Raw genomic sequence first — 20332 nt, 5'->3', positions numbered from 1 at the left:
GTTGCTTATGAAAATGGAATGGTTATATATTTGTCAACATGTTAAAAGAAAAGTAATTTCTTCTGATGTTTATTGACTAAACAAAGTTCAACTTATGAAAATTAGGAACCACACTTGCATTGCAATAAATTATAAGTAGATTTGTATCATAACAGACTGTTGTAATGGGATCGAGCTGCAATACGGAGAATTCAACAAATATAGTGTAACAGATTCTGTAAGTTACAAAATGTTCTTAAGAAATTAAAGTAATTTTAAAAACAAAATTAAGATAAGATGCTTAGAATTTATTGTACTTAATTTGATGTCCTTATTTTATTAAATGTTACTGTTACAGAAAATAATTAAACGCAAACTTTAAAAACAATTTGATAAAAAGTAAGTTTGGAACAGATTCTGCATTAGCAATGCTATTTTTGATTTATTACACATGCAAATACAGAATGTCCCACTTAAGGTCTGAACCCTGACCAAAATGAGGAAATATTAATGATGTAAATGTTATAGGGGATAGTTAAAAGGTAAAGTGTACAGACTAATCCTAGAACTATACACAAAGCCAAAGGAAAGCATTCCTGGAAGCATCAAAACTATGGACATCAGTATTTTACACAAGGTCTATCCAATCATGATATGTACTGGTCATAAGGATGAAGTTTGTGTTTAAATAATGTTAAAAATTAAGTTTTTAGTGAATGTCCTTTTCTTAAATTTACTTGTATCGTTTCAGATGAGTGGGGCAGATTTTACTTGTACATGAAACATCAAAATATTAATTTCTGAATTATAATGGATGTTTTAATGTATTTTAATCTATTATTATGGTGGGAAATGCTTGTCTAATGACATTTATCATGAATACAATAGGAAATTTTAAAGTTAAATTTTAAAATATACAGGGTATTAGATGTGAAAATTAAATATTTGACAGACTACAAAAGTAACAAAGTGAGTTATTTCCAACTTTCTTCAACACTGAACCTGACAATGTGGTCATATCTTGCTAATATGACAAGTTTGGTACCAGACTATTGCCATAAAGTAAAATCATAGCCTTTTACACCTACTGGAAAGTGGAAGAAGCTTTAAAATATTTACACTATCATTAAGTGCACAGTAGCACGAGATCTAAAAAATTATGCTAAAGTATTAGTAGTAAATAAAAAGCCCCTGGAAACTTTTCTTAAGAGAATAACATGAATATAATACCAAGAATAACAAATGAACAAATACCAAGAATAACATGAATATAATCAAGAGCTAATATTAGTGACTGATATTAGGAAAGCATTTAAAGTGAGGTACAGTACACCTGTATCAATTTTTGAAAAGATCAATTTTGTGAATATTAGAACATTTCAAACAACAAAAATGCTGGGACAATCATTCTGGACTACCGAAATTTTACAATTTAAATGATCCGAATAAAATTTGAAAAATATTCAGAATTTCTAACAATTTGTGAAGTGACACATTTATGATTAAAGACAACAATTCAACCTTTATGATAAGCAGAAAGACAATGAGAAAAATTTAAATACATGGTTATAAATATAAAAATGTTATATGTATAGAATTTTGTGCATTTGTGTATGTATTTGGCTAAGAAACAGATATTCAATTCTTAAATTCAGCATCTATCTTTGATAAAAGTAAGGAACATTTCTAACCTAAATTATTCTTTGGTTAAAAAAGAGATACCAAAACAATTTCAATATATCTTTTGGCAATAGTTTTTTTTTTTAATTTAGACAAAAAAAAATTATTAAATTAAAATTGCAATAGAGGATATTCATGAAAGTTGGACACACAATTTATTTGAGTACTGTGCATTTGATGCAAATTTTGATCTAGCACTTGTTATAAACTGATAGCTGTCAGAACTGAAATAAAAGCTGTGTCCTTGGGAATAATAGGAGAAAATTTATCATCTCCAGAACCCTGACAGAGCAAACATTCCAATTACATAGTTTTTCCTTATCCTCCAAATAATGAAAAAACCACCTTTACAGGGATGAGAAACATTTCCCACATTAACATTTTTCTGCTTTTCACTCTCTTCTGTCCCACACAAGTTTAAAAGTAAACACAGTGTTAAAAAAAGTCACAAGCAGTCAACCACCAGATGAAACAGAAAACAGGCACATCAGACTTAAATTTTATTCTTCTTACCTCATAGTTATTCACAAAGTCTAGTATTTAATACTTGTTTTTATTTGGCTTTTTCATTTTTCTTTAGCACTATCATGTATACTGGTTTGCACAATATTGTGTTGCTAGCAATCTTGGACTATTGCACTTTTGTGGTAGCATAGGTAGGTAGGTAGGCTAAGTTCACACAAGATAAGCAATATAGATAACTCCTTCAAATTTCCAGTTACATCCCTGCCTTCATCTTAACTTACTTATAATTTTGAGAAAAAGACATGAAAAGTACAGTTTCTTGATTATGTTGTCAATGCATTCAAAAACTCCAGGTTTTAGCAAATAAATGCAACCTTTGAATGAAATGTAAAAAAATAAAACTTTAAATGGAATGCAACTTGGTTACTTTTTCCTCAGAATATACAGGGTCATTCTGAAATAAGTGTGTATACTTCATTTTGCAACCATAATCTTTTATGCTAATATAATATTGCTCTCTGTATTTTGTTCATTCTGTGTTTGTTTTCTATATGACTTTTCCATTTTAATAAAAAAATTTTAATTTTATTTAAATTAAATGAAATACAATAAAATATTGATATACATATTTATTAAATCACTATAAATCTGACTTAAAAAAGAATCAACATTTGTACAAAATAAGTTATATTTAATGATATAAAAAAAATGTTCGGTTGTGAAATTCACAAAATGTAATTTCTCACTCTTTGTAACATATTGATTGGCACCAGATACAGAAAAATTTTAAATCTACTCTTTTGAATAACTCAAATACGTTAAATTACAATTATACATTTTGGCACGTAAATCTAATCTCGACTCGCAAATATTTTACGTCCGACTAAAACATCCAAGAAATGACAATTTGCCGAAGAAAGTTAAGTATGACTTTTTACCCGTGACTAGTATGACGAATTTTAAAGTACAATAAATTTACATAAATAAGAATTCACATTAAAACTAGAGAGGAATGTTATGAATAATAAATTGGAGGAAAAATAATTCATTCAAAAAATAAAAATTGCATATTTGAATATTTAAAAACACACACAATGATTTTTGCTAAATTTGAATAAATTAATTTTTGTAAGACAATGCTGTGATGATGTCAGGCATTAAAATTTTAAAAATTTAATTTTTTGGATGTGCAGTTTATAAAAAGTAAGTACAAAAAAAATTTGCCTACCAAACCTGGAATATAATTGTTCCTTTAGTACTGAAACAAAATTAACAACGTTCAGAAAACAATTATTAGTTTGTTAATAATTTGTTATAGTATAGTATATTAAGTACTTTGAGAGGCTTTTTTTTTGTCAAATTAATTTTTAAAACAAGATTTTTGTACTTTCTCCTCCTTACTCAAATCTACTGCACTGAAGTGCAAACTAAATGTATCTACACATTCTACAAGTGCAGTACACAATTTGATTAAATTATTACTTTATATAAAAAATTGAGATTCTATTCTATAGATATGTAATATTTATATAATATACATTTTCTTATTATCACAAATTAATTATATATGCAAAGGTTATCTAGTTACATTTTATACAGTTGCAGAAAGCTTTTTTGTTTGATCATCTTCCATGTGGGTTTTGACTACAGATTATCATTGTGTGCATTTGGCACATAACTGGTACATCTTTCTCCCATTTATAGACAGTGATGAACATGCAAAACTGCCTTTTGGTTGTCTGCTTAAGGCCAAAAATTTGAATCACCAAGTGGTGCTCTGTAACTTTGAACTGTTTTTTATGGACTTCTTTTTCATCTTAATAATACATTGGAATTCTATCCTAAGAAAAATAAATTTTTTTTTGAATTTTTAGATTAAATAACTTAAAAATCTGAATTGGGAAAGAAAGCTATAAGTAAGGGGGATACTATAGATTACTATCTATGGAATTTCGGGACTGAGTATATATCTGAACTGAGGGGACCGAGACGAGTTCAATGATACCCTACTTTTGGACCGGAGATGAAAAATAAAAAAGTTATCATACTTTCTTTCAGCGATCACGCGATGATAGGGAGTCGCATCACTCTCTCCGCTAAGTTGGCCTCGCTATCGCAATCGGGAGTCGCGTCGCTTGCCATTAAAATTGCCTTTAGTAGACTTTTCCCCCTTTTTTTTACTTTGTTCAATAACTACCGTGAATCAATAACTAGTGACATTTAGCACATGGCGGCCTGCCGGCGGCTCCCCTCCGGAAGGTCAGTCGAGAGCACAAACATTCGGAACGGCTGCCATGTTCGCTGCCATAAGTAACATTAACCGAAATGGCAATCGCGCGATGATCGGAAGTCGTGTCGCTCTCTCCACTCTCGTATCGCGTGTTTAACCCTACTGGAGATGACCGTAGTCCGACGTCATGGTTTGCAGACTTTACCGCAAGATGGCAGTACTAGCAACTATGGTGCCGTCTTCATGAGAGCATTAAAAAAGTATGGTAACTTAAAAAGTATGATAACTTTTTTATTTTTCGTCTCCGGTCCAAAAATAGGGTACCGTTGAACTTGTCTCGGTCCCGAGTTCCAATATATAATCAAAGTCCTGAAATTCCATAGGGGGTAATCTATAGTACACCCTAAGTAAGTATTATTAGAGATAGGTATGTTAATATTACCTTTCTACGATTACTATCTTCTAAATCTAAGCTTCTAGAAGGATATTTTCCACATCAAATCTTGAAGAGTTCAAGAAATTGATAAGGTTGAATGATAGTTAAGAAAAAATAAATAGAGTAATATTTGTTAGCATGTTAGTATAAAGTATTAAGAAAGAAAGATTATTGTAACTTAGATATCTTGATCAATATAATAAATATTCTTACTGTTTAACTTTATCTGGAATGCAAATGTGGTCCATTGGAATCAAATTAGATAATTCTTGTAGTGTGCTTACGAACTGAAGCTTACGACTAAATTTTGTGCTAAAATTAAAACAAACTAATGTATCAAAATCATCACTAAACATACTAAATATGAAGAAAAAATTCTACCTGACAAATGGCCTGGTCATAATAACAATGGTTTTTAGCCAGAATGTTGGGTGTACCAGGTATAAGCCTTTCAAGTTTTTTCGTAATCTAAATATAAAATAATATAAACATTTATAAATTTCTTGAAAACTTTCAAAATTTAAAATTTATGTAGAATAGCTAACTCAATAATAGAGGTAAAATATATTTAGTAACTAATCCATTGAGTTATAATTTCTATGTATGTAAAAATTGTTTTAAGATTAATTATATTATGCAGATAGATGAAACAAAACCCTGATATTGATATTTAAAAAAATAATAATGAATAAAAACACTTTTTTGCTACAATTAGATAATATAAATGATATATGCATAAATCAAACAGTATCATATATTTACATTCAGCAATGTCCGATATAGACATATATAAATTAAAAATCCACTAGGATAGAAAAAAATTTTTAACATGATAATTTTAACATTGAGGTTTTATATATTGAGGAGGAAAAAGATCTTCCAAATAAAGATTAATTCCAACATGTAATTTTGTTGTGTTTCTCAAGTGTGTGAAAAGGACAAATTATGAAGGAAAAAGAATATATTTATTTATTTTCCTAGTGAATTTTTAAATGTATTTACATGTCTTCTCATTTTCAGAACATAAAAATTTAATCATTATTCTCAAATAGTGAATTAAAATAAAAATAATTCACTTAATGGTATAATTTTTTTGTTGATATGTTTTAATGTCATAATCTGTTGTGTTTCTTGTAATGCATCGTGTAAAAAAAAAAAAAAAAAAAAAAAAAAAAAAAAAAGGGGGGTTACACAATGTTAGGGTTAAAGAACCAGGCATGGACTTTTATGAGAACCAGAAGCAATAATAATAAAAGTCCATGTCTGGTTCTGTTGATAATAATAATAATAATAATATTATTAATTAGTTAATAAAATAATATTATTATTATTATTAAACAAAAGTAACAATTCACAATAAATTTATTAAATTGAATAATAAGAACAACAACAAATTGATTAATTGTACCAACAGTTAGTATGTTTGTCAAACATTCAAATATTCAAGTAACAAAAGCAAAGAATAAATAATCAATCAAAGAAAGTCTTATTTCATATAATAAGAAATCCAAAAATCCAATCTCCACCTCAAAAAATACTCAACCAAAGTGCACATTTCTTATGCTAATTACTTCTCAGAGGTGTGTCTACAATGGTCGTCACCAGGAGTTACACCACACGATTGATTTGGATGTACCGTCTTTTATCTGATGTTTAGTGCAGTTCCGCACTGCCCTAATTTACATTATTTTACATCAGGGGATTAGTCACTGATGTAAAATTAGTGTGTCCTAAAAAAAAAATCCCCGAAAAGAAAATAACTAAAAATAATGCCCAAAAACATAAAATAATAATCGGACATTGACTCCTTACATTCTTACCCATATAATTTGATCTATCTTAACAAAGAATTGCCTTTGAAATAAATGTATTCTATGTTTAATTATAGTGTTCACTGCTTTAGCTATTATTCATTTTTCAATATTTTGGCATTATAAAATTAGCATCAGGACATTGTATTAGTTTTAAAATGTTTACAGGAAGTTAACAGAAGGAAACAAAGGACTTCTTTCTTCATCCTACACCCTTTTCAAACCTCAACAACAACCACCGACCAGTCTTACAGTGGAGTCAACTTTTTATTGAAAAAAGGTCATAGAATGAAGTTGAAGACCCATGTTTTCTTTTGTGAATTTCTTAAAATTTTTTTTAAAAATTTTCTTGTAAATTTTAAGTATAATTAATAAAAACCAGTAAATAGCTAGGACAATAATGTTAATTATTAATTGTAATAATATATGACTTGTTCATTTATAGGTTTCAAATGTAAGTTAATCATCATCATAATCATTTTCTAAATTAATGAATAAAAGTCTTTTTCTTTAAATAATAAATCAAAAAAGAAAATTAACTTGATAAATCAAATGCCTTCATTAAAATAAATTTCAAAAGCAAAAAAAAAAATTATTACCAAAGTCTCACTGGCACTTAGGGAATGAAGTCAGTAATCAACCCTTCTTGTGCAACAACAAATGCTTGAATACAATACCGACATCCTAACATACTATCATATAGCCGGGAATGTTACAGTTCTGTAAAAGAATCAATTCTACTATGTAAAAAAGAATTGCAAGAAAGGAATCTATTCCAGGGTGAGATGGAAAGAATCAACTCTGTTTAGATTTTTCATTTGCAAAGAAAACTAGAAATCAAATGAATTTTTTTAATTATTGCTGCAAGATTTATTAAACAACTAATTGAAATAATAAATAGAAATTTTAATAAAATTAAGACCAGCTCTTGATACTGTCATTGAGAAAAAGCAGCATCAAATTGTTTTTCTAATAGCCTATCTGTTTTTAAGATGTTATCCACTATTGAAAACAGTCTTCCCACAGGTACAGAAATGGCCATTATGGCTAAAAATTTTTGCATTTCCTCATGTTATGCAGGGAATTATCAAACCAGAGTTCCAGAGGATTAATGCATGTTGCCATTAGACTGGCCAAGTGTACAATCAATTCATTACCAGCTACTTTATTTCCACCATGAACTAGTTTCTTAGCTCCAAAAATTAAAAATGCTATTTCCTTTCAGGCCTACAGTTTCATCTAATTCATTGCATGAGAGATCAATCTGTATGGTTCTTCTTAGGCATGAGATGTTTTTGCCACCATCTGTTGGGGATTGAAATGTAACTTTTGTCACACTTTGGTCATAAATTCAAAAAGTAATGGCAGAGGCAAAGTTTTTCATTGTCAAATTGCTTACTTATATCATTGAAACAAATTTATTCTGCAGATGTCTATTTTAAAGATGTCACATTAATTTGTTTTATACAACAATAAATTACACCATGCTTCAATAAGTTATTGCACCAGCTATGCTGCATAGTTATAAGTGCTCAAATATTATCACAGTTGCTGATCCCTTTAACCAAAGCATATTTAATGGGGAGGAGAACATCAAGAAAATGAGCTGGCCATAACCATAGTCTTAAAGATATTAATTAAAAACTGCACAATGTTATATATTATCTTTTTGGAAACAAAAAAGATTCATTTCCATCTTCATGTTCTTGAAATGAAACAGTCACTGGTTATAAAATGCCAGTTAAGTATTATTAGACAGAAAACCTCAGAATGATCAGCTCTCACTTCAACACATACATCTGATTGCATTTTAAACTGCAAGCCCTGAGAAACTTTCCTTTCAACCTTGATGTCTAATCCATTGTCATTCATCATTCTGTCCAAGACAGAATTGAAATTTATCAGTGAACACCACAGTCCTCCATGTTCATTTCAATTTCTTTAGATAAAAATTATAAATGTATTTAATTTGACTTTTTAGAAAATTTGCCAGGAAAATGAATTTCTGTAATGTATTCATAAAAATTTCAAAAAGTTATTTTACAATAAATTAAAAAATTTTTTGCTTAAAGTTTAATCCTCTTAGACAAAACACACAACTAACAGCAATTGTTAGTTTTATTTATTTTTACTCAAGAATGTAAATTTAGTGGACACTCAGGACCAGAGACAGATAGCTATTAAAAAATTGTTACATATTTTTACAATAGACAGTCAAATAATAAATGGTTTGTAAAATAATGTGATAAGATCAGAATTTAGAGAAATCCAAAGTTCCTGAAATTATATGGACCTTTTTTTTTACTTGATAACATAATTTGACAACAGAAGCATTAAACCTCTAGGGTCAAATTACATTAAGTATCCAAATTCTAGTACCATTTTGTATTAAATTTAATAATGAGAAATCTAGAAGCAAAGTGTGGCAATACACCATATTAATGTATACATTAGATATAATAGTTTTAAGGTTTCTTTCTTCTTCCTTTTGTTTTCTTGAATTTTCTATTAATATTCCTTCCTGTGGGTGGGGTAACCCTTTCCACGAACCACGGGAAGTGAAGGCCCTGAGGCTACTAGAACAATAAGAAGGTTCATTCTTGGGTTGGACTCTTGGTGAAGGTAGACGTGCGACAGTTACGCTCCTGCTCATCATCTAGAAGGAAAAAGGGAGACAAAGGTGGCCTACAAAAAGAGAAAAGACCTTGCTAACATAAAGAGAGAGAGAGAGAGAGAGACAACGTCCCTTGAATAAGGAGAATCTCCGAAATCCGAAAAAGATCATTGAGAAATGATTTAGAGTGGTTCGCCACCAGAAGTGTGTCAATACCAAACAGAGAACCCAAACATTTGTTATAACCTCCTCTACCATACTAACACTTCTTGCTATTCTTTCTTTCCTTTTTAGTTTATAATTTAGTGTTAGTTAGTCATAAGATTACAAGTCGGTCTTTTCTTATTTGTCATGAGCGCATTTCTTTGATCTGTATTCACTCGATTCCTTGCCCCAGTTTTGGATATTGTATAACATTAAGAGTTGGAATCCAAAAGAATCCTGTATATTGCTAATCATGTAAAAAAAATAAATAATTGTTGTTATTTTATTTGTGTACTGCTTCTCGTGGACTATTGTACACTCACGTGACTATCACAAAAGATATGGTCTGGAATAGGAGTAAAAAAATTGAAACTATCGCAAACTAAGCAGCAACATTATTGATTATAATATTTAATCTTCTCAACTGTACTTTTGCAAAATCTTTCAAACACAACACATTTGATTCATTCTGCTTCTATTAGTCTTTTCTTCAATGTTGTCAGTTTCTTAACGTGTTATGGAAGGATGGCAAGGGAGAAATGCTAGTCAATCTACCAATGTTTGATATGAAAAAAGTATTGGCGCACTATCAGGAAAGGAAACAAAAACTACCTTCGACAAGTTTAAGGACACATTGTACAAAGTGATAGCAATAAAGATAATTATGGAGTGAAATGAAGGATAACTATACAAACTAGACAACATACAAAAATTTCTCATAATACATCCAGCTTTCCTATTGAATGTAAGGAAGCCAGATATAGTTTGTCAAATTTTTCTCTGAGAAATTCAAATGGAGAAATTGACAAATTCTTCAAGAAGAAACTCAATCAATTTAAACAGTTTGATATTAAAATTGTTCCAGAAATTAATTTCAAAATTCAGTTTTAATTAAAAAATTGGTTTAACAATTTTATTTCCATCACAATATAAATTACACCTGCTTGTGTATAAATTAAAGTATGACAAAATTAAAGATAGATTCACTTATTTGGGGATACTGAAACAATTATATGTAACATTAAGAGAATCTAATGTATTAGTGAGGTTAAAATGCAATAGTTGTGTCATTTACTTGCACATGCAACAATGATTGTAATACTGACCAACACACATTAAGAATTATAAAAATATAAAAGTGTTTAGAAGATCATTTCTTGAAGCTTTATATATTAAAAAAAAAAATAAATGGATTTAATATATATGTATTAAAATAAAATGCACCATCCGGGTTGCTGTTGTTTTTGTATTTGTCAAGTTTGTCATTGTTTTGTCGCATTAATCTTTGATTTTTGACATCAGAATTATTTCTGATACTTATACCATATTATGTATTTCTCTAATAACTCATTTAAAATTTTACTCCAGAATGTCATATCAATAAATAAGCAGCTTTTAACTTTACCCAGTATTTATTTTCTAATCCTTCTGATACACCGGGATGATAAATCAATGCTATCTCTAACCTATTAACCAGAGTAAAATTTGTTCTAAAATTTGCTAATGTTTTCGTCACCACTTCTGGGCACTTCCTCAGGCTTTCGATAAAAGACCGTTGCGAGCTGTATATTGACCTTCAAACCGCCCTTTCGAAGGTGTTTGATTACCTAATTCCCCAAGTGCATGTGTTTCTCCTTACTATAAATCTACACCCGTATAACCGCTTGCTTGACCTCCTAACGGTAAACATAGGAGACAAATATAATTACACGTTATCTTCCATTAAGAATTGCCATGCTTTAGAAAGGGACATTTCTTCCTTAAAGTTGATTCTCTTATCCTTGCACTGAGCTTTAGGTATACAGTTGAGAATCCAAGAAATAATAATAATGAACACCAAACATTTGTATTTTTATTATCTTTTATTAGTTTGTATTCCTTATTTGTGATTTTAATTCGTATATTAAAATAAATGTTTTTTCTTCCTATTTTCTCCCTGTATGTTTTTTTCCCCATAGTGTATACCTACTTTTGCATCCCCTGTATATGTTTTTGTAGGTGGAAATCAAATGTCTAACCAGACTTTTCCTGTAAATTTAATGAAATAAATTAAAATTTTTAAAATTTCCTCCAAAATTTTAAGTTTTTAAAAAAAGCATAAAAATTTAAAAGATGTTAGTTGTGTTGATCTGTTACTACTGATGTGAGCCCGCAGAAAGATCTGATCCGATCAGAAAGAGAAACCAAAAATCCAAGGCATCGGGATCAGATCAAAAAGAGAAAACAAAAGTCCCAGTCATCCAGAGTCAGCCCATTAGTCATCGAACATTGAATAATAGACTGGCTCAATGCCAACAACGATTGTATAAATACCCGAGCAACTCTGGAAAAGAGGCGATCGTCCAAGAAGGTCTGAATCCAGTGTCTCCAGTCCCGGACGTAAGACTGATTTCAGCTTCCATAGTCCAGGAGGTCATCGCATACGGTCATCGGACCACATATTGAGGTATATTGACTTTGTAAACTCTCTCCCACTCAAGGTTAGGCCCGTGACTAATTTATCGGTTAGATCGCAATTAGCGATAGGGATATTTTACCTGCATTTTAGCAGTAGTTATCTGTATATCTTTATTTTATGTGTATCTTTAGTGTATGTTCGCTTTTGTTAGTTAATAAACCTTTATTGTTATTTGTCAAACCTGTCTCCTGTCAAAGTAAGGACGCCTGTCGACGTACTGACGCACCTCCCCACTCACTTTTGCCCTCCTAGCCATCCAACGACAACGAGGTCGGGTTTTACCAACCCGTGCAGCGTAAGTGGTCAGTGAGGTTTTCCCCGACCCTCTGCTTATCTCACACTAGGAAGAGAGAAATTTGTTTTAAGGAAAAGGAAAAAAGTGGCATTCAAAATACAGACTGTTAATTTTAAGTATAGTCTTAGTGGAAGTGAGTCCATTGGATAAGATGTAAAGAGACAGAAGATTGCCATACTTGGATGTTGGAAATATAAAAGGGTATGCAATATAAATTTAGGAAAAATATTTTACTAAAGTAACTATAATTTACAATAAATACAAATGCATAAATTGTTTAGGCAATCTGTTGTCATTAAGGTAAAAACTTAGTTATTCATGCATTTGTAATAATTATAAATTATATTATAATGCCAGTGTTCATAGTTGTCAAATGTGACAACTAGTTCTCTCAGAAACAATGTCTTAATGTGTTTTAATTTATAACATTTACCATAAATTGAAATTGTTGTAATGTCTGATCTATTTGTTTATTTTTTTTTTACTAGGAAGGTCTACAGCCTAATTGTGTAATGAAATATTTATAAAGTTATGAAAACTGATTAGAAATCTTTTGACAGTGACATGCTTTTGGACTTCACTTATTTGGTGTTTATTGAGAGTACTACTACAATATAATTAAGAAAGTCTTTAAATTTTGTTAATGGGAAAGGTGTCCCATTATAGTATCTACATAAAGGTTTTCAGAACAGGAAAAGTATATAATTTTGTCTATTGTCTGCAGAAAATGACCACTTAAGTAAAAATATATTAATGGTCTTGTTACTTTGCTGAACTGGGGATTGTATTCAAAGTACAAACGTCCACTAAACAAGATTCCATTGTATACATTATATACAGGGTGATTCAAGTCACAGAAATTTTAAATTAATAACTCTTAAACTATTTACAGTAAGATGATGTTTTCACAGAAATGCTTAGAAAGAAGTGGGATTTTTTTAGGTGTAATAAAAATTTTAGTACCAAAATAGTTACATTTCTTGCCATATATAGCACTATAAAAACTGAAATCATTTGTAAATTTGTTAAAATAATAAAAATGTTCTTAGTGTAAGTTCTAGTAACAACTTCACAAACTACATAATCTTATCAAGTGCCATCTATGGCAAGAAATTTAACTATTTTGGTACTAAACTTTTTATTTCACCTACAAAAATCCCACTTCTTTCTAAGCATTTCTGTGAAAACAGCATCATCATACTGTAAATAGTTTGCAAGTTATTAATTTTTTAAAATTTTTGTGACTTTTGAATCACCCTGTACTATACATACAAGCTTGGAGTGAAAACAAATCTCTGAAGTGTTATATACATTGGATATTTGATTATTTGTGTTAAAATGTGCAAATTCAGCTAACTCTTACCTCCTATCTATCATTTGATAGCATCTCTTTAACCAGCCAAAACTTGGCATATTGCTTCTTTGAGTGGCACCATGTAAATATATTAAAACATAATCTTCTGCTACTAACTGATCAAGGGTGACAAGCACATATCTGAAAATTTAAAATAAAGTATTTAACATGTTGTTAATATTTTTAAAATAAGAGTTTTAGCAATAAAACTTGCAGAAATAGATTATCCATGACATAATCATAATCTCTCCTACTTCTATCAGGAAGATAGCAAGCACTGAATACAATTATAGCATTTCTTGTTGATCCAAAATAACCTATAAATAAAAGATATATATTTAAAAAATAAAGTAATTATTAAGCTAACAGTAGATTTTGACAAATGACAGCTGCTCAAATTTGGCTATAACTTTCATTGCACAAATGCAAATGCAAAGGTAAAAAAAAAAAAGTTTTCAAAATTTAAAAGAAAGTACAGAAACTACATTGTAATTTTATAATAATAAGAAGTCCAAATAAGAAATACAATTTCAAAATTTAAGATATCTATTATTAACAGTCAAATGATTTGTAATTACTTTGGTGGACTGTAAAAAACTTTTCAAATTTCAATTTCAAAACAAAACTGTTCCAGAGTTTTAAATTTCATGCTGTAATTAATCCAAGAAAAAATTCAGTTCACTGATGCTGATTTAAAAACAGTACAAATATAAAGTCTCCATCACAGAAATTATTTCTCTGCATATCTGGTGAAATTTCAAGCTCTGTGAAAGTTATAAGGCAGTATAACAAAGTATGTCAAATCTGATGTTTCATTGTACAAAGTCAATTTGACTACAACTTTTCAGAAACAATTAACCAAATAACAACTTGATAATTTGTAGTTTAATCCCTAAATATATATATAAATGTCAATACCTCCATGAGAAAGAACTTTCTTGTATGGTTCAATAACTTTCATATCAATGTTTCTTTTTACTCCACCAACTATGCAAGTCTTCCAACTGCGTTCTTCTTCCAATTCTTCCGCAGCAGAAAATTCAGGTATTGGTTCACTCAAAGAAGAACCAGGACCTAAAAATTATACATTCGTAAGGCAAAATTTACTAAAATCTAACAATCTAATTAAAAATCTACTTATAATCAACACACAGTGAAACCCATTTTCATATCTGGATCCTGTTTATCAAGATTATAAAACAATCCCTGTCTCAGAAGTATGAAAGACAGACATACAGAAAAATCTATGAATGTGGGAAAAAAATTAAAAACTCCTAAGTACATTCTTGCTTCAGTGTAAAGTTGTGTCTGTATAGACAACTCTATAATGATTGTTGCTTACATGCTATGCAAGCTGATGCTTGAATAGCATATAAGCAAAAATCAAAACTGAAACAAAAACTCTGTCATTTCAATTAATAAAGAAGTCTTAGTATTCTAATTGAAATCAAACCTTTACTGTATGAGATATATGGTCTTTTGCTTGTACAGTTAATATTGTTGTAAAAATACATAAAATATGCAATAAATAAAATTAAATATATATAAACTTATTTATATCATTGTGACTGGAGGGTCACAGCACCTCTTTAGTGCCTTGTCAGGATTGACATCACAGTGTCCCAATTGACAGGGATGCCGAGATGGCGTGCTGATTCGTTCCCACGAGCAGCCACATGCGCGGGCGATCGAATTCGGGATGGAGACAGATTGAGAGACAGCATACCAGAAGCAAATCACTCAAATACCAAGTTAACAACTAATAACAATTTAATTTCAATGAAAAAGAGTACATGATACAATATAGTAAATATATTGGGATAGATATATATTGATTTAGCCTATTGATCTAGCAGTTGTGAGAGAGAGAGAGTTCACAAGATATGTGTGAGGATAAATACCTTGTAGAGGATCCTGGTCGCAATGTTCTGAGGATAGAAGATCCTGAACCCTCTACCCTCAGAACATCTCAGGAGATCTTGATCTGACGCAGGTTGAAAGGAGGAAAGTTCTTATTCCTACATTTCTGAGGGTATGATAGATATTATGGCCAAGGTGAGGAGGTATCCGAAAATGATGTATCCCAAGGAGCACAGGGTATCCGAAAATTAGAACACAGAAAAAAATTAGTGGTCCGATTGAGGAACTGGCAATGACTGCCTAAACTTGCAGTTCCTTGCTATATTCACAACTGATGAAATTGAGACAATAAGTTGGGAGGTTATGAGAAAGCGTTACTTTTGCTGCTGAGAACTAAACGATTAACTCCCAAATGTGAAGTTGACTGTTATCCGACAAAATTTTATTGTCAAAATGTTATGTTATGATTTAGTTATGTAAATAAATTACGTAGTGCCAAGTCTCACATCATTAATGAATTTTCTAGACTTTTTGGTCATCAGAATCCAGTCTGGTCTCTCGAGCCAGATAAACAGGGTTCCACTGTGTGTTGTTTTTGTTCAAATATACAGTTTATTCATATAAATTATACAGTTTGGAAACTTATTCATATAAGTTTTAAAATTGATATACAATTTTTAATTATTTTTTATTTAATTTGAAAAATTGTATAAGTATGAAAAAAAATAAAAGCAAACTACTTAAATCTACAATGCAATTATAAAACAAATGTTCAACTAAAAACAAAAGCTGAGAATATTTCAAATTTTACTTTTTCCTGTCTGAATATTATGCATTCAGAAGCATTGTAGACAGTATTATCTAACTATTTCATTTAATTATTATAATTTATTGAAAAAATATATTAGAAACATTAGGAATGATGATAATGACAGAAATAATATGAAAATGAATTTAATAGAAATTTTTTATCATCATCAACATTAAATCAATACATATTCAAGCAAAAAAATTACTTTTAAATTTCACTTGTAGAAAACTGAAAAAATTGTTAAATTTTTTATTTGAAAAATGCATATTTTTTTTATAAAAGATATTTGATAAAATAAATATACTTTTAGTATCATCTTTATATAAACACTAAAAAGTTCAAGAAGCCAATGCTTACTTAACGTTTTTAAAAGATTAATGATCTGAAGATAGCACCTTTATATTAAAAATAATGTATTCAAATTTTATTTCATTTTTATTTTGAAATATCAAGTTTTGTAATTGATTAATATGATTTTTTTCAAAATTTTACAGACATGAACTGTTGTTAAAATTTTAAACTTAGTTTAGTAACATTAACAAAAATACACTAATTACAGTAGAGCGTTGATAAATGGAACGCCGGTAAGTGGAATGGCCGGAAAGTGGAACGATTTTCAGTCGGACTGTGTCGTGCTGAATCGAATGTTTTTGATACTAAATTTACTTCTAAAGTATAATTTTCATGTTTTTTATATTCTTTAATATATTTATTTTGTTTATACAAAATGCAGAAATAATTTTTAACGATACGATAGCCTCGATGATTATTATAAAAATTTTCGTTAGGCTTAAAATCGACGAAAATTCAACACGAAGCGACACGCGACGGAGAAAAATTCAACAGGAAGCGACACGCAACGAAGAAAAATTTGAACATCGGACAGGTTAATGTATTTTTTCGTACAAAGTCGGAAACTGGAACAAATCATTAACTGGAAGGACCCCAGTCCCCAATTGGTTCCACTTATCGACGCTCTACTGTATATCTAAATTAGCTAGTTTGATACCACAGGATAAAGGTATATTTTCCCAAGTATAAAAACAGTGAATAAAATGATTAAAAAAAATTTATACAAAACTTATTAATAGTTCCAGTTCAAATGCTACTTATAAGGAATTTAAAGATATAATACTTACATTCAAAAACAGACTCGTTAAGTTCTTCAGGAGTATCAATATCATCTGGTGTAATGAGATCATCAACTGGAGAAAAGACATCAGCATCACTTTTATTACTTAAAGAAGAAAGACTCTTTTGATCATCATCATGTTCATCAGATTCTAGAATATCCCTGTTAACAGATATCTTCTTTTTCCTTAAATTTCCAACTGAATTAAGATTAATGGAGCTATCTGTAAAATTAACAAGTTACCATTATTGAAATTGTTAATGATTAGACAATTTTACTTCATTTATATTTCAGATTCTGAAGACTTAACAATGTATACTCAAAAACATTAAAAATTTTAGTAGAAGAGGTTAATTTTCATGCTTAAAAATATTGTTAATAAAATATGCTTAACACATGCACTACTTCTTCTCAAGAAATTTTTTGTTAGTATATTAGATGGTTAATTTGCCAGCATTTAAGAAATGTTAACTGGAAAAAATAGTTATCATGCTGTTCAAATTTCTTTGAAATGTGATTGTTAAAATAAAATGACAATATAAAACTTAGTCACAGAAGAAAAGTGTATAGAATTGCAGACAACAGAAATTCACTCTTTCAAAACAATAATCATCAATGGAATGACACACCTCCTTGCAGTTTAACTGTTTTCTCCATCATTTCACTCTCTCCTTTAACTCTTGATTTTTCATTTATTACATTACCATTTTGATTATTAGAAACTTCAGAATTTGTTGCATTACTTCTCTCATTGGCAAATTTGATATCTGTTTTATCCAACTGATTTAGTGAGGAAGCTGATTTCACAGTTTTAATCTCTATTGATCCATCAGGATTCAAAATAGGTGTAGAATTTTGTTTTGAATTATTTCTGAATGTATCTGCTTCTAGATTTTTTACATTTAATAATAATGTTTGTTTTGATAAATCAAAAGAATTTTCATTTAATGATGTGTCTGCAGACAACTGATCATTATTTGGCAAAATTTTCTTTAATGTTGTAGAACTTTTCACAAGACTTTCTTCAAAAAATGCTCTAATATCCCCAGAAGTAGGTGTAGGAAGATCACTTGGTGTTGTATCTTTAGTTTTTGCAGATTTGGATCTATCAATAATATCCTTTCCACTTCTCTTCTGATCTTCAAATACAGCTCTTATTTTTATGTCATCAATAACATCCATATTTAATTCATGTCTAGAAACAGATATTAGTTTCTTCTTATTTTCTAATGGTTGATTTTTTATATATTCTAATGATTCAAAATTATTCTTTTCCTGCCTCAACATCTCAATAATATCATCATCAATAAACTCTGAATATATTTCGCTACGTGTTACAATTTCTTCAATTTCAGCTGGACTAAGAATATCTTGTAATCTGCCACTTAAATTATAAATATCTTTGATTTTCTCCATGTCAAAACAAGATTTCACTTTATTTACTAATGCTGTATCTGGTACATCCTCAGATGCCTTTTCATCAAAAAGAAATCCTTCACCATTTTTTAATTTGTTGTTTGATAACTTATTGTCTTTATGAACATTTTGTGGAAATTGTTTTTCTGAGTCATTATCACTACTTATTGAAAAATCTTGAATAAAACTATCTTCTAAACTATTTGAAAAATTATTCTGGTCATTTATATTTGATCTATGTTCTATTATTGAATTTATCCGATTAACACAATGTTCGTCGTCGTCATCGATGGACAAGTCTTCATCACTGATCGAATACGCAGTATCTAACTTTCCAGTGACCAAATCATCTTCAAAATATTCCTCTTTGTCAGAGGAAAATGAATCATGAAATGATTGTCCATCTGTTGAAAACGGAATGTGTCGTAGCTTACCTGAAATTTATTTTTGAATATTTAATTTCAAACAGGATAATATTAAACTCTTGAAATTTTAATTTGTATGCAATTTTACTTAATCTTATTTTATATTCAAATTTTACAACTTAATATTTTTATATTGAATAAACAATTTTAATAAGTAAAATAAATTCTAATATAATAATAATCAAAATTATAGAGCAATAGAAAATAATCTCAATCAATGTTCACACCACCAATGTGGGAATTAAAATATATTCCATTGTTGTATTCAATGCTCACACAAATTTTATTATGACTGCATTATTAGTATAAAAATTATAGCAAATTTCTCAATGCCTAGTTACTTTCCACCAACAGTGTACAGAATACAAATCCATTATGCATAGTTCTGAAATAGCATTTAATTTTTTCAAATCATTTAATGAATTAATTTAATCATTACAAATTCCTTTTAATCTCCTTGCTTACAATCAGAGAAAAAAAATTAATCAAATATAGAGTTCAAAATTAAATGGCAATTTTTACACAATAGAATAAAATTTGGTTAAAACTTTTCTCAGCCAAATTTTATATATATTTATATACAATTTCAGATTTTAAGCATACATCTTTATATATTAAATTGTAAATCTACAAGATTTACCATATTACTAGTGTAAAAAATCTATCATTGTTTAAAATATTAGTAATAAATTTCTAAAACTTCAATACTTAGACTACCAAATTATAATATCAGCTAAATAATTTTTAAAATATTTTCTATATATTTCCAAGAAATTTTAATTTAAAAATAAAAAAAAATTTTAACTGAGAAGATTCAGTTGAATTTTTATGTAATATAACATTCAAAATAATAAGCATAGAATAATAATTCTTCATGTACAGTACTCATTCGATCATAGAAATTTTTACAAAGTTTTTAGTTATAACAAAGATGTCTTAATGTATAAAATTCAAATAAAAATAACCCATCTTTGATAGTTCTAATAAAATTCAAAAATTCAAGATTAAATATTGGAAATTAGGTATGTGCTAACAGTTTTTAAGGAATGCTTTAGATTCAGATAAAATATAGCTATATATAAAAATATAAAAAGTTATAAAATTGTGTGTACAATATGGTTAATTTGATAATTTTATATTTCTTAATGTATTAAGAATTACT

At 29.0% G+C, this 20332-nt stretch overlaps 1 protein-coding gene across 1 annotated transcript in view; it reads right to left on the bottom strand.

Moving 5' to 3' along the window:
* Positions 1–2738: 2738 nt before the first annotated feature.
* Positions 2739–20332, bottom strand: part of LOC136971178 (uncharacterized) — a 41242-nt gene continuing 23648 nt past the window's right edge. Inside the window, exons 5-12 of the mRNA XM_067265654.1 lie at positions 17959–19179; positions 17337–17552; positions 14445–14600; positions 13741–13843; positions 13536–13667; positions 5172–5258; positions 5004–5102; positions 2739–3965 (exon numbers count right to left, since the gene is read on the bottom strand). Of these exons, the coding sequence (XP_067121755.1) occupies positions 3887–3965; positions 5004–5102; positions 5172–5258; positions 13536–13667; positions 13741–13843; positions 14445–14600; positions 17337–17552; positions 17959–19179 (2093 nt within the window). The 3' untranslated portion in view covers positions 2739–3886. The remainder of the gene's footprint in view (positions 3966–5003; positions 5103–5171; positions 5259–13535; positions 13668–13740; positions 13844–14444; positions 14601–17336; positions 17553–17958; positions 19180–20332) is intronic.

This window comes from Centruroides vittatus, unplaced genomic scaffold (assembly GCF_030686945.1).
Source record: "Centruroides vittatus isolate TY-2023 unplaced genomic scaffold, ASM3068694v2 contig_2349, whole genome shotgun sequence".
NCBI lineage: Eukaryota > Metazoa > Arthropoda > Arachnida > Scorpiones > Buthidae > Centruroides > Centruroides vittatus.
This window is presented reverse-complemented; position numbering and strand designations above follow the sequence as displayed.